The sequence below is a fragment of the Poecile atricapillus genome, chromosome 1 (genome assembly GCF_030490865.1).
Source record: "Poecile atricapillus isolate bPoeAtr1 chromosome 1, bPoeAtr1.hap1, whole genome shotgun sequence".
Taxonomy (NCBI): domain Eukaryota; kingdom Metazoa; phylum Chordata; class Aves; order Passeriformes; family Paridae; genus Poecile; species Poecile atricapillus.
In genome coordinates this window covers 31,277,258-31,292,636 of record NC_081249.1, presented here as the reverse complement: position 1 = coordinate 31,292,636, position 15,379 = coordinate 31,277,258, and the positions used below count along the sequence as shown (strand labels likewise).

Sequence of the window (15,379 nt, the reverse complement as noted above, 5' to 3'; positions counted from 1 at the left end):
AATTTCTTTCTGTCTCCAGTCATTTCTATGATTAACCCAATGCAGTTCAGGACAGGGTTTCACGACGCAAAAGCCTTTGGCAGCAATTGCAGGAATACAAATATACTCTTGTACCACTCCACTCTTGTTTCTCCCTATCCTTGTGCCCTGCCTGTCTGATCCTCAATCATGAGGGCAAATATCCATATGGATTGTGCTGTGAACCACAACAGCCTGTCAAAGAACAAGCTGAGTTTTTAAGAAGGCCAGCCAGAGCAAAAAGCATCACATTACAATTCAAGACCAGACATTCAGATGCAAGTTATGCTGGTGTCATACAGCCACTACTAGTTTTGTGGAGTCTGAAAGAAAGCAGCATATGCTGCCTTGCAGCATAGGAAACCTTTTGCTGTCCTTGGGGAAGCCTGTACATTGTTGAAATGGTCTAGACAGCTTGTCTTCCAGAAGACAGGCAGTTGTTGTGTACAGTCTAAAGTAATCTTCTATAATTTGTGCTCTTTATTTGGAGGATAGAAGGAATTTTTAGGTCAAGGCAGACAACTATAGCAAAACTTGATAGTGTTGTCCAAAATTCAGTGCCAATTCAGTCCACCATACAAGTATGAAGTCACCTGCTACAATGCTTCTGAAATTAGATTATTACTGTTACTTCCCACCTCAAAAATACCCTAGATGTCACCAGAGACATCAGACACAACTCTGGCTATCAACAGTAAGCTCCCTTACCAAAAGCATCAGGTAGTTATTGTGGCCCAGCTGCACCTCAGCAAGTATCTCAGAGAAGCATTTCAGTCATGCAAATCTAGGTCTTGGGGAAAGAGCAAAATCCTGGATTTTATCTTTGTGCTGAGATACCAAATTTGTTGCAGGTACATTTAAGTATTCAAACCCTGTCAAGGACCTTTTCTTAGATTTAAGAAAGATTTTTATCACTGATTTCATTACTTATAGAAACTTTGCTAGTCACTGACATGGAAAGAGGAGCATAAAATGCTATGTTGATGCCCAGTATCAGCAGTCCATACGTCTGTGTACTAAAGCTTAGGTGAAAAAGGAGTAGGGACTGCAAAACCAAATAAATATCAACTATAACAATAAATATCTCAAATTCTCACTGACAGGTCAAGCTACTATTTCAGATACAAGAGCTGGCAGTGTATCAAGAAGGTGTGTTCATCTGGATCAATTTTGAGTGAGATGTCCAAAACAAAGATTCCCATCTGTGTAGGCCTTTAATATTATTTGGTGTAGATAATGTATCTTGACATAACAGCTTTGATTAGCTTTGAGTTTTTTTAAAGTATATATACATTACACACACACACACATATGTATGTACACACTAGACTTTCTCCAACTCAAGATGCAAGGTCAGATCTTTCCAAGACTGGGAATACACTCTCCAGGGCAGTTCTAAGAAGGGGCAGCTTACAAATAATTAGCAGAAAGCATGAACATCTCTGTAGCTGGGATGATGCTAATACATTCAGGTTGAGAGCTAGACAGTCAAAATACTCTCTTGCTTTCTATCAAGAAAGCTGCTGATCAGAAAGAAATGTAATTCTCTTATATTATAGGTCCAGAGCAAGAAGAGGTGAAAATACAGGCTTGTTTATTTTGTGGAGAAGGTTTATATATTGTACTGCAGTGTCAATACCTGCAAAACAGGTTCAGCAAGATTTGACCCAGTCCTTAATTTGCTAAAACTTTGTTCGTATCAGTGCACAGGATGGTACCTTGCTGAGTGCTTGTGTCACACTGACCTAATCAGGATAGAAACTTTTCCAAAGAAATAACAGATAAAAAAACGATTGTCCATAGATGGAGCACAGAGAAAACACTATTAAAGATCAGCATCTTTTAATTTAGCAGACACTGTTTACATAGAGATAACACAGTGACAGTAAAAGATAATCAAGATATGCAAATTCTTACAGCTTAACTGAACTGTACATGGAACAACAGAGTAAGATTTAAATACGGAATATGTAAGAAAGTATACTTTGCGGCCTAATGTTCCAGGAACAAATTGCTGGTCAATTACTACCTAGTCAAATGTAATCAGCAGCACACAGAAATAAAAAAATGCTTTTGCATACCTGTAGTGTCTTCCAATTTTTCCTAAAATGATTTGTCCTTCTGATATTTTTGGTCAAATCAAAGGCTTATAGTCTTTCCAGCATGCACTGATTACTGTTTGTACAGAAGACTGTGCTAAGTGCAGTCTCTGATTAATGAAGTGGACTGACAATTTCTGATATATTTAGAACAAGTCTAAGATGCATTTTCTTCATTGCAAATAAGATCTCCCCACAGAAAAAAACCCAACATTTTGTTCAGATACCAGGAAAGTATTCTAATTTCTCTCATATTCAGTTGTGTGTGTATATATGTCTATTGTTCCACTATGATCATTTAAAGTACTTCAAAACCATGTTTCCTATGTTAATTGCAAACCTTATTAAATAAAAATATTAGACAACAATTTTAACCTCGAGTTCATGGTTTCTTAAACCTAGAATCTATGGCTTATGCTGAAAACAAGTTCTCATACAAAACAGGTTAATGAGATTTGAATCGTTTGTTTTCAATGCATATGACCTAGGAACTAGATACATAGTGAGGGGGAATAAAAAGATTTTGAAGTATTAAGGAATAATGAATCATACCTATTTATTAGTCATCCTAATGAATACCTGCAAATTATTCCGCCATAAAGTTATTCTAACTAATTGGAGAACACAGACATATGTCAGTAACTAGGACAATTGAACAGTTTACTGTCAAGCAATTCTAGTAATTATTTAAATTGGTGATTAGTTATCACATCAGCTGAGATATTTCTGAGTTTCTTTAAGTTCCAGTATGGGAATTTACTGTGTACAATTATATTACTGAGAAATATCCATACAGTAAATGAATATGCAGATCTTTTTATTTAGTAACCATAATGCATCTATATTTACCAGCTCCTCTGTTTACACTGTTGATGATGTTTGCAGAATGCCATTAGCCTTCTAATTTGTTTTCTAGTAAAAAAATGAAATTACAAGAAACGAGTGAGATTGAACTACTAAAAAACAGCAGTATTAGAAGAGTTTTGTAGCATGCTTAGCACAATGAGATTACAGTCCACGACTATGGCTCCCAGCAATGCTTCTTAAAAACTGTAAATTTGATTTCTGAAATAAAGATAGCAAGAAAAATACTAAAATCCCTTTTAAATGCTTTTTCCCTGTAATTTTCTTCTAAAACCATTTTTGTAGTCTTGTGCTCCTTTTTTTGTTGTTGCTACAAGCTATAGACAACACACAGATAGTAATTTAAAGCTTATTAGCAAAATTACATAACTTCACCCTATGACCATTTCTTGCTGTACTTAAACTGCACATATGTTTGAGCAGAGGCCATACCTTTTTTTAGAAACTTTTGACATAGTTTTTAATATAAGCATAGTTGGTCAAAGTTCTAATGTATTTTTAATAAGCCTTTATTATTGCACATGTTAATGACAGCAACAGCCTAATGCATTTCAGGCTACGATACCCCACAGGTAAGGCTATTTTAAAAGACACAGCCTTTCTTTTTGTTTAAGGAGAAACAGCAGTCTACCAGAGGAGTAGGCCTTCCTTCAAACAGCCAGAGAAAATGCTTAATAAACCCACACTTTCCATCTTGCAGAAGGAAACTGAAATATACAGAGCAACTCAGAAAAAGCACAGCATAATTCAGGATGAAGTATTCAATGCACCATATTAATCATATAGAGAGTCCCCTGTAGCAATTACAAAGCAAACAGTAAGATTTAAGGAAATAAAAAACATGGTCCAAGAATAAAGAAGGAAAGATAATAAATTGGATGGAGTAAAGAAAAAGAAATGCAAATCTAGCAAACATTTACAAGAGAACAAAAATTTAAACTTGGGTTCTTCAAATGTTCCCATACATTCCTGACTTGCTGTGCCCAAAAGAGGTACCTGAATAAGCACAAAGAATGGCTCTGAAAGTGGAATAAAGAGGTAAGACACAGTGGGTAACTGTACCCCACTCCAGAGCCAACCACACAACTTTCCATGGGCACAGGAGCAGTAGCTCCCATGTTAAAATGTTCCGTTTTAGTGAAGGTGGTCACTTCTGTAGAATCACTGCCAAGGTGAGAATATTCCACACCACCTCAAATGAAGAAAGTTTCCAGCTATAGAAAGCCCATGTACAGCAATATGGATTGTCTAATACAACAAAAGATGGTGCAGCTGGGGACACTTCACTCCTATTCCAAATTTTGCAAAAGACAGAGAATCCAATGATAACAGACAGTCTTCATAGCTCAGACCTCCTTAAGCAAAACAAAAGAAACTTCAGTTTTAAACCTTGAAAAGAAGCCACACTCATAGGCAATAAAATTTCTCTAACTAACACAGCGAAGAAAACACAGCAGTCCAGTAATTCAGGAAGAATTCTGTTCCACTGATATTCTCAACCAAGCAATGTTTTAAAAGCATCTATTTTTTTTCCCCAGAAAAGCAGTATCTATCCAGACAGATGGTTTTTGACTGGCTGTCAAGAAAAAGAAAATAGACCAATTTGCATTAGAAAATACAAAGAAACAATTCTCAGATAAAAGCAAAATGTTTACAAACTTTCCAAGGAAAGTTTTAAAATATGTTGATAATAGAAGTATTAAAATACTGATTTTCCACTGATTCATCCCCGAATGGACACTGGCTCACTAAATTAAAATCATTTTGAGCTATAATTGGGGATTTGAATCTTCATCTGTGGGACTTATAAAAGACTGTTTCAGCAGAACACTACAGTAAGATGGATGAAGGTCAAACATAAATATAAATTTCCCACTGTCCAAGTCAGATTTCTGAGAAAAGCATAGAGAGCAAAATAGGTACATGCAATTCCCAGCATCCAACAGAATTATTTCTGAAAGTACTCTATCATTTTCCTAAATTTGATTTCCACTAAATCAGAGCCAAAGTGAACAAACAGTACAACTGAACACTGAATTAATCCATTAAAAAGGTCTGGGCTTCAAACATCCACATTCAAACATTGCCGAGAAAATTATTTCAATAACAATCTGTGCCTCCCATCTCGAACTGCAGCACTCGTTTGACAGAGGAATAAGCAGCAGCATAAAGAAAATGGGAGACATTCTCCCCTACAACAGAGTTCCTTTTCTTCCCATTTTTCCATTTTCCATTTTTCTTCTGTTGAAGGAATAGCACATCTTTGTCACTATATATAAACATAAGATTTGCAAAATAACCACGCCACTGAATCCATGGCTGCCATTCCCCTGATAAATAGAAAAAGCTGGGCTCTTGAGGATTGTTCCTCAGAAACCCAAGACTGACGCTTTCCTTTTCCTGGAAGGAGAGAGTCATCTGTCTGCATCTTGAAGAAAAAGTAGATCCTCATCAGTTCCTTTAAGGAGTGTTACTTGGGATTAAAGGCAGGTTAGAGAACATATTAAAAAATTGAAGCAATTACCTCTCCTATAAAGACAACCATAACACAATCCAGTTTTTCTTCAGGGGACAGCTTATCAATAAGGGAGTGGAGAGTTTCTGTAAGGTAAGACTTGACTTTTCTTTTCACTGTAGGTATTCCCATTACAATGGAAACTGAAATCAAACAAACCAGAAAGGTACTTTCAGTGATGGCATACACAAGATAGAAAACAAAAATCTTGCAATGAGGCATTGCTTTAGAAATGCAAAGGATTAAAAGGTGGAGATAACAGTAATTTAAAATAGTTTAAAATCATGCTACCCAACATCACAAGCATGACTAACAGTTAACACCAATTCTCAGAACAAACAAGCAGACATAAAAACCCCAGCCCTAGACATGCCAGACTAATGTGTAGCTGTGGTATACTGATCCTGACTGGACACCAGGTACCCACCAAAGCTGCTCTATCACTCAACTCCTCAGCTGGACAGAGAGCAGAAAATGTAAAGTAAGTGGATAGAAGCAAGACCAGGGAGAGATCACTCTCCAATTACTATGACAGTCAAAGCAGACTTGAGGAAGTTAATTCCACTCAAATGAACATAAAGTAATGAGAAATAAACATAAATATTAAAATACCTTTCCCTCACCCTTCCCTTCATCCTAGTCTCAACTTCACAGCTCATTTCTCTACCTCTTCCCTACCAGGAGGACAGGGGCATGGGTAATGAAGGCTGGAATTCAGTTCATCACATCTCCACCACTTTTTTCTCCTCAGTGGAAGGACTCCTCAGACTCTTGCCCTGATCCAGCACAGGGTCCCCCCAACATGGCAGATGGTCCTCCATTAACATCTCCAATGTAAGCCCTTCCCACTTCCTACTCCAGGCTGCAGTTCTTCATAAACTGCTCCAGCATGGGTCCCCTCCACAGGCTGCAGTCCTTCAGGAACAGGCTGCTCCAGCGTGGGTCCATCACAGAGTTACAAGTCCTGCCAGCAAACCTGCTCCACTGTGGGCTCCTCTCTCCATGGATCCTGCCAGGAGCCTGCTCCCATGTGTGCTTCCCATGGAGTCACAGCCTCCTTTGGGCATCCACCGGCTGTGACATGAGGCTGCAGGTAGATATCTGTTCCATGGGCTGCAGGGACACAGCTGCCTCTCCATGCTCTTCACCATGGGCTGCAGGGGACTCTCTGCCCTGACACCTGGAGCACTTCCTCCCCCTCCTTCTACACTGACCTTGCATGTTCTCACTCCTCTCTCCAGCTGCAATTGCCCTTGAGCAGTTTTTTCCCCCTGCTCTTCAATCTGTTTTTCCAGTGTTGCTGGTCTGGCTACATAGAGAAAGCTGCTGGCACTCTCTGAGAAAAGACATCCCTGTAGCCTCCCTGTTACCAAAACGTTGTCACACCAACCCCAATACAAGGGGAAATAGTCAACAACCACGGTATTAATCAGACAAGGTGCACCAAGAGTGATTAAACTCCCTAATTTAAGTTTAGAAATAAAACCAGTACAAGAATTCTTCAAAATTCGAGTATTCAACTTCTCAGAAGTCATCTTTTAAAATAATACTGCTGAAAACCTCTATTACTTTCCTTGCACCTGGTTTTGGTTCTTCTAATAAAACAAGTCCAAGACAACAGAACTGGATGGAAGTTCCTCAACGAAATTCCTTATCTCTAACAAATGCAAAGCAATATATCCCCAGCAACAATCTTATTTAACACCATCCTTCAGCAGGCCATCTGAGTCCTGTGTTGCTTAACTTTTCCATAGTTTTGCTTCTGTACTGTAACCGGGACTGGCTACCTACTGGGAACACTGCAGATAGCAGCAGGACTGGAGTGAAAGACTTCATGAAGTCCTGAAACCCTGAATTCCCTCCCTCTGTTTAATTAAATAAACTTGGTTCCAATTCCTATTGTGTAATTCCAAATTTCTGCCATATATTCCCAGGGGGACATAACACAGACTTCACTTAAAACAATAATGAATTATTAGAGTTTTCCTCCCTGAACAACAATATTGAAATGAAAGGTATTTATAGTCAGAAAAATAAACCTGTGGCCTGAGTCCACACATTTGTCATACAGGCATGCCTTCTCTTAAAAGAAGAAGCAATCAAACTTACTGAAGTAATGAAAAAATGCAAGCCAGGAGTAGCTGCAACACTGAATTTATTTTCCCCTCCAATGACTGTCCAGATTTTATTGATGCAATGATATCTGATTATCTTTGTTCTCTCAACTTTTAATTTATACATTGAAATATACTGTTCAGAACAACAGAAACATCAAAGCTAAAATAATTATAACCATGCATGGATGCCCACAAATCTGAAAAGGCAAAGGGATATATCCATTAGCAGCTCAGAATCTGAAATGCTTGAGCTTTGTTTCCTTTTAGCTACAAAAAAATTCATCAAAACTAAATGCTTCTTAATGTGCACCTTAACATGACATGGGGTGTGACTGAGATTATGCAGAAAAGAGCAAAGCTGAAACCAAGCTCCTTTCATCTCGGATTCAGTGCGAATTCAAAGGATATCAGTATCACACAAGTTAAATGAGATGTCCTTGATCTACCAAGAAATACAGTAAATTCTTTTTCTAAAACTAGAAGGTCCTCCAGATATAAAACATGAAATAACCATCATATCAGCATACCTCCTGTCCTTCCAAGGCCAACCTGCACAGAAGGTTGAAGGCTTCCTTCATTTTTCAACAAATGAGGCAAATGGTAATAGATATTTGGCACTTGAAGAGATTTTCTACTTGTTAGCTCTTTTAACAATTTCAGCGTCTCATCTGCAAACATACAGGAAATCAGTAATGCAGAAAACAAACGATATGAAGTTTTAAGCAATTGTAAACAGTACAAAATTCCAGGCTTGGTCTTAACTGAAAGCCAGAATAAATTGTGCACTTTTCTGTGTCATTGTATCTTGTCTACAAGGGAAGCCTTTTCTTAATTCTGTATTTAATAAACAATGGCCAAGACTATTTTGCACCTATAACCTTGTTACAGATACAGTTAATATTTACCTGATCACATAAGATTTATTGTGAATTTACAGAAGTAAAGAATGTCCCATTTATTGGGGGGTTGGTGGTTTTGTTGGGGTTTTTTCCCAATTAATCAAATGGGAGGCTTATTTCCCTAGATAATTTTTCACTTTTGCTTACAGAGGTCATCCCCATCCAGTAAACACTACTGCAAATAACTTTTCAGAGCTATGAATACATATTAGAATAGACTACACATAATCATACAAAATAAAATAGCATTAAACATACAGTTGATATTCTGAGTATTCCTGAAAAAAAAAATAATGCAAATTTAATTTAGTCCATTAGAATAGAATTATCCTATTAGATTCCATTAGAAGCATTCTTGCTCTTTCTGGTGCAACTGCCTTTCAGTATGTCCAGGTGGCTCTCAAAGTTGAAAATAACAGTTTGTAAAATTACCCTGCTGTGCGTGTTGGTTTTCTTGCATCAAGTGTGAGAACAACTCATTTCAAATGACAAATATGATAGCATATGGATCTTTGAAAACTTACAGGCTTTATAATATCAAGTTAAGTAAAAACTGTAGTCAAAATTTCTTGAGATAAAATTGAGAAGAAAAAGAAAGCCATAAGTGTAATTCCTCTCAGATTCTGAACAGAGCTTCTACAAAGATAGATGAGTTTTGTTGTGGATTTTGGTTCTGTATGATTAGGGGTTTTTAAAATAGTTTTTTTTAGGTGAAACTAAATTCCTAATCATCTCCAACCTTGCAAAAAGCTTTGTAAATAGATGCCATAAGTAGACACGTCTATTTTGATAGACTCCAATACAAACACATTTTACTTTTCCTGCTAACATTTCTTTAACTTCATCTGCAAAACCTGAACTAAATTCTGTCCAAGTATGACAGCTCTTTGTTTGAATTAATAAGGATCTACAAAAAAATCTGGAATTCTTTCAGCTTCAAAGAGAGCAAATAGGTTTTTATTAAGCTTAATACACTTAAGTATTCATAATACTATCTAATACTATGTTCTGAGCACAAAAGCTCAGTAATTCAGCTGGCTTCCCATTATGGCTCTACATGGAAAAATGCGGATGTCCATCCCAGCTGGGATCTAGACACGTTAGAATGTTAAATGAATTAGTACTTTCAGCTGCATCAGAAGAAAGTAACTCCTTATATGGATATTGCTTCAAAGCAAGCTAAGCCAGTTTTAGAAACAAATGTGTAATAACTTAATCCTAAATCCAGAATCAAAATTATTTTATCTCCTCCATGCTTTACTTTAAAAGCAGAACCACACACATGAAGTAGGAAGATTTATAGACCAAGCTAAATGTAACCTCTATGTGTGCAGTTCCTGGAGATCCAGGGAACTACTGAGATCAGGCCATTAGTGTCAGACAGCAATTCATGAGTGGCATCAGCACTAGAGCCTATAATTATAACCATTTCCCCCCTCCCAAAAAAAACCCACAAAAACAACAACAAAAAAAACCCCAAAATGAAACAAAACAAAAAACCCTGAAAAAAAATCATAACACAAATGCAACTGGACAAAAAAAATCAAAAATTTTGTTCCAGGCTTTTGAATTGCAAAACCCTTCAGGTTTCAACTCCTTATTAGACCAATACAGTGAATTTTCTGCAACCTACCAAGTCAGACCTCTACAGGTAAATACAGAAAATTTGTATTTATTTGTTATTCATTTTCCATCCAGAAAAATCAGAGCAATGAAACCGTAACAGTGTGATTTTAGAAGTTAACATCAATAGTCAGGTGAATATTGCAGTGTTTTTCTCTAATACTGCCTTTTTATAAACCTGCCATCCATCTCCAAAATGAGTAAAAACTTATGGAAGATTTTACTAGTTTAATCACTAGTTATTGAAAAGGCCATTTCCCATACTTTTTTACAAATCGTAACCAACACTTCAGTCCATATGATTTAATTTCTTCCAGTTGACTTTTAAGCATATTTTAACTGCTTCAAGTTCATCCATTTCTTCTGTTTGCTCCCTTTTCCCCTCTGACTCTATTTAAAAAGTGATGTAAATTAATTGTCAAAATATGTTGTCAATGTAATAAATAAGTAACCAGAAGTTCCAAACTTTAGGAGCTAGGCATGGAGTAAGCAATTCTTATGACTTTAGGGACTGAATAAGGGTGGATGAATCATTAAGAACAACAACTGGAAAAAACAAACCAAAACCACCCACACCAGATACAACATATTGCACATTTTTTATTCACACTGCTGAACAGTTTCATTTAGCTTTCCTGGTAGCAATTTCTTGAGTTTACTATAGTAGTCAGAAGAGATATTGGTATTGCTGAGTTACAAAAAATATCTCAGAGTGTGTACCTGAAAAATTATTCATTGCATTCTTACTGCTGTTTGTTTCTGCCACAGCCCTCCTGAACTGCTCCAGGATGGCGTTGAGCTCGGAGGAGCGCTGCAGTGTGCGGTGCTCGGCGATGCGCAGACGTTCCTTCAAAGCGTGAAACTCCCGCTGATAGGCAATCAACTTTTCTAAGGAGAAAAAACACAATCCCAGTTATTTGCAGAAACAAGCCCCTACTGACAGGTCCGACAAGATCTAACGCTGCTCGGCTTTGCAGCACCGGGAAGGCAGAGCCTGGCACAGCCCCACCTGAGGAGCTGGGTGCCTCAGCACCTACAGAGCGCAGGAGGGGAGAGCGAGCTGCACCACACCGGGATGCAGGGCAGGCAGTGAGGGGGATGCCCCTCACCACAGCACAGACCAGGGTAACCCCGAGTACCCAGCACCAGGCAGTTCTGAACCATTTCTTGGAACAGATGCCCACAAACTATTTATTTTAAGAAGCTAAACAGGAGTGGCTCCTTACAAAAGCACAGGTTACATCTTCTGAAAGACCCCTCTCAATACTTTGTAAGGATGAGTGGAACTTGACAGTATTTCAGACAGATCAATTTTAAACCCAAGTTTTAACTTAATATTATGGTCAGTGCCTGAGAACTGAAGAACAAAATTTTTTATCAAAATTCTGCTGATGTTAATTCATACACATACTCTTGAAAGGGGACCAAAAGGGAGATGGAAACACCAAAACTGATTTGCTGATATATTCCCTTTGCCCTTGACACCCAGTAAAGTAAGTGGGCCTGGATTTTGTATCCTTCCTTCTTCCTATTGGCAATTTCCTCAAATGTTCTGCTCACCATCATCACTATCACTCTCCTTCAACCAATACAAAGATATTGACTGGAGTATTTTAAGTGAGTTTGTAACTCATAATCAATATTCCAGTCACTCAGTTGACATCCACAGACATCTCTCTTTTGTTATTTACCTATCCATTCCTAGTCTTTTTATATTGCAATGGTCTGAAAGCAGAAGTTCAGCAAGTAATTTGAAACTCTTCCTGTTGTTATATTACATATGACATGGGGCAAAAAAGGAATTAGAGTCAACTTCCCTTGTTAATAAGGCTACTTTTCCTCCAAATTCTTTCAATTTACATTTATTCTCTTTTTCTTTTTTTTTCTGTTGATAGATGGGATGTACTGCTTCAATTATGTTTATAAAACTTAATTAACTAAAATGACCTCTGTTTTGAAGACAGAAAAATAAAACCATAGTTCACTACCTCTTAAAAACATTTCCCTTGCCAGTTTTATTTTGCTTCTTTCATCAAAACCAAATGGTTATTGCTTTTGTGCCAACAAACCCAGAACACAGATGCTGTCCCACAACACAGTGCTAGGCACACTACACACTGCTGACTGAATCCAGGCTGCTATTTGAAATAGGAATTGACGCTTTAGTCAGCAGCACTTAGAAGACTGGGAAAATTTTTCGGAGTTTCTGGCATGAAGGCCATTCTTATTTGCCAGTGTCAGCTAACAAAGTAGTTCAGTCCTGATGTTTCCAGTGAACTGTACTGGTATTGCATTCATGGTACTTGAGACCTCAAAAGCATTAATTCCTTTAAGAAATACTAGACTAGTAGTCAACTTCTCACAGTTCCCTCAACCAGACATATCTAGGTTAAGGAGGTTGCTCTAAAAGATACATAAACTCCTGGCACCTATCCTTCACAAATACATGGCGATTTTTTTTTTCCATTAGGCACAATATTACTCAGCCAAGTATAACAAAAAAATTCTAAGATTACAAATACAATAAGATTTTAAGTCTACTACCCTAGAGTATTTTTCTAGTTATTTATGCAAAGCAACACAAAAAAAATAATTCTTTGCTTATATGAACTTAAGTGATGTAAAACATTTACATCTAATACTACTAGAGCTAGCACTTTTCATGTTTTTGGAGATTAAGGTGTAATTTGGCATTTTGGTGGCTGCCTGTACTTTTAAATGAAACACATTAAATTTAAATGTTTAACACTTTTATCTTTAGCTTACTTTCAGTACTTCAAACATCAACTGCTCAGGTACTTATTACAAACAAACAAACACAACAAATTTTATCACATACTGAAAGCAAAGGAGAAAGGACTCTTACAGTCCTTTAGCATTAGCACCATTAGCACCACCATTAGCAGTGACCACATGTCCCAGACTTTAGAAAAGCATCCCTTAAGCCATCAGCAGTTCATAAATATTCTAATTTGACTTTTCAGAGTTTCTGAGTACTTGAGAATGAGCCTACAAGATAAAATTTAAGAATCTATTTTTATTTGAACTTTGACTGAGCTCAAGCTTGGTAGATAACTAATTTGGTATCATTCTATTATAAAATCACCCTCCCCACGGATGAAGGCAAAATGAAGGAAAGACAGTGGTTGGTGCAATCTCACCTGGAGTGCTGTGTGCAGTTCTGGGCCCCACAGTTTAAAAAGGATGTGGAGTTCTATAAATGCATCCAGAGGAGAGCAACACAGGGCTGGTGACAGGGCTGGAAGATCCATCCTGTGGGGAGTGGCTGGGGACTTTGGGTTGGTCTAGTTTGGAGAAAATGAGATTGGAGGGGTGAGCTCATTGTTCTGTGCAGTTTCCTGAGGGGGGCAGATTGGAGAAGGATGCTTTTCTCCCTGGTGTTTAGTGACAGGACACATGGGAATGGTCCTAAGCTGTGCCAAGGGATGCTCAGATTGGACATTAGAAAGCATTTCATTACTGAGACGTTGGTAAAACACTGGAACAGGCTTCCTAGAGTGCATAAAGTATTTAGGAAGCATCTGGACAATGCCCGTAATAATATGCTTTAGCTTTTGATAAGCCCTGAAGTGGTCAGGCAGTTGGACTAAATGATTTTTGGTAGGTTCCTTACAATCGAGATACCCTGTTCTGTGACAAGCTGACTTGTAAGCATTGTATATACAAAAAGGTCAGTAGTGCACCTGATATTTTCAAGACACATTTGACCGTTTAGTGTTTTATTGTTCAGAGATTTCTCCAAAAGCAAAAGAAATTGAATTGATTTCTTGCCCAGAAGTATGAAAACACTTTTTTTGATTGTTATTACAGTAAAAAGGAGAGTACTGAGCCTAAAAGTACAGACAAAACAGAGGTCAGTGATCACCATCAGTAAAAAAGGATTCTTTTTCTATAGGATTATGAATTCTGTTCTTATTCTCATGCAGAAATACAGAGTTATTTAAGAAAACAAAGGAAGGCATTCAGACAGTAAGTTATTGGCCTTACAGCACTGATGAAAGAACACCAAACATATCCTGTCTATTTTCTGACAAACAAAACATCCCTCTAACAGCAGCTGTAGCCAATATTGAAGACATTTGGTCTCCAATAATTTCAGCATATGAGCGTATTTTTATTTAAGAAAAATGTACTGTTTTATATTGAAATGAGATTTTCCACAGTTTTCTCTGGAAGCTAGAAAGATCAAATAAAATAAATACCTTGTTAAGAAATTACTTGAGAACTGAAAGCATTAATTCTCCATCATTTTTCTCTTAAATTCTAGTTGGTTCAGCAAAACTCCAGGAGCTAAAGCCTAAATACTTCAGCTGGCCAGATGCTGTGCAGTTCTCCCAACACTATGGCAACTGAACCAGTACTTAATCAACCTTTTTCCTTTGTTGCAATATGTTCTCTTAAATATGCAGAACCTAGAGTTTAGACAAGCTCTCTTGAAAATTGATGCAGTATTTTGAAAAGTGAAAATTCAAATGAAACTCTGGTGGTTTGCCAGTTTTTTACCAGAGATGAAATCTCAGCTCTCAGCCTCCTCTGCATTATTTATGGTTCTCCTACTAAATAAGTGTTAAAAAAAACAAAGTTATTCCAAAAAGACACCAGTAACCCAAAATTACAAACTTAGTCCACTCTCCTCTTAGCCATAGATAATCTTGACTACATAACTTGCTTAAGAGTTGTCTATATTTGAAGAAAAATTCCAAATTTTAAAACATGGAGTTTCTGAACATCTTAGCATGCACCTAATTTCTTAGTTTGGGCTTTTGTATTTCTTGAAAAATCTGTTTATGTACTTCAACCCTTGCTTTTTGTAACAGCAAAGAGCTTTCCCTTGAGATAAAAAGGGACATCAAAGTAAAGGAATAAGAAAATAGGCTGTAGTTTGAGTTTAGAAAAGCATTTTGCAGAGTATTTCAGCTCAACTGAAATAGCATAAATCTGAATTGCAGGTAAATAACTAACACTGTCAGAGCACTTGCTGTATTCTAATTCCAAATTAAATATCTACTGAATAACAAAACAGAAAAAATACCGTGGAAACTCAATCAAAGCAATTTTAAGGCTATATAGTTTCAAAGTCAATAAAAATCATCAACAGTTTAGTTTTTTGTTCATGTTACTTTTTCAGCAAAGTTAGATTTTTTAATGCCACAAGCCTATCAGAGTTTAAGAGACATTTGGACAATGACCTTAATGTGTTTTAGCATTTGGTCAGCCCTGGTC

The 15,379-nt window shown here is 37.2% G+C and overlaps 1 protein-coding gene across 4 annotated transcripts in view; it reads right to left on the bottom strand.

Annotated features, from left to right (window-relative positions):
• MGAT4A (alpha-1,3-mannosyl-glycoprotein 4-beta-N-acetylglucosaminyltransferase A) overlaps positions 1–15,379 on the bottom strand; it is a 73,274-nt gene that overhangs the window by 34,868 nt on the left and 23,027 nt on the right. For 3 of the 4 annotated variants that reach the window (XM_058829766.1, XM_058829767.1, XM_058829770.1), the window contains 3 exons: positions 10,856–11,023; positions 8,141–8,281; positions 5,506–5,639 (listed from right to left, as the gene is read on the bottom strand). In XM_058829766.1, coding sequence (XP_058685749.1) covers positions 5,506–5,639; positions 8,141–8,281; positions 10,856–11,023 — 443 coding nt within the window. The remainder of the gene's footprint in view (positions 1–5,505; positions 5,640–8,140; positions 8,282–10,855; positions 11,024–15,379) is intronic. The other variant, XM_058829769.1, reaches the window with a different exon arrangement.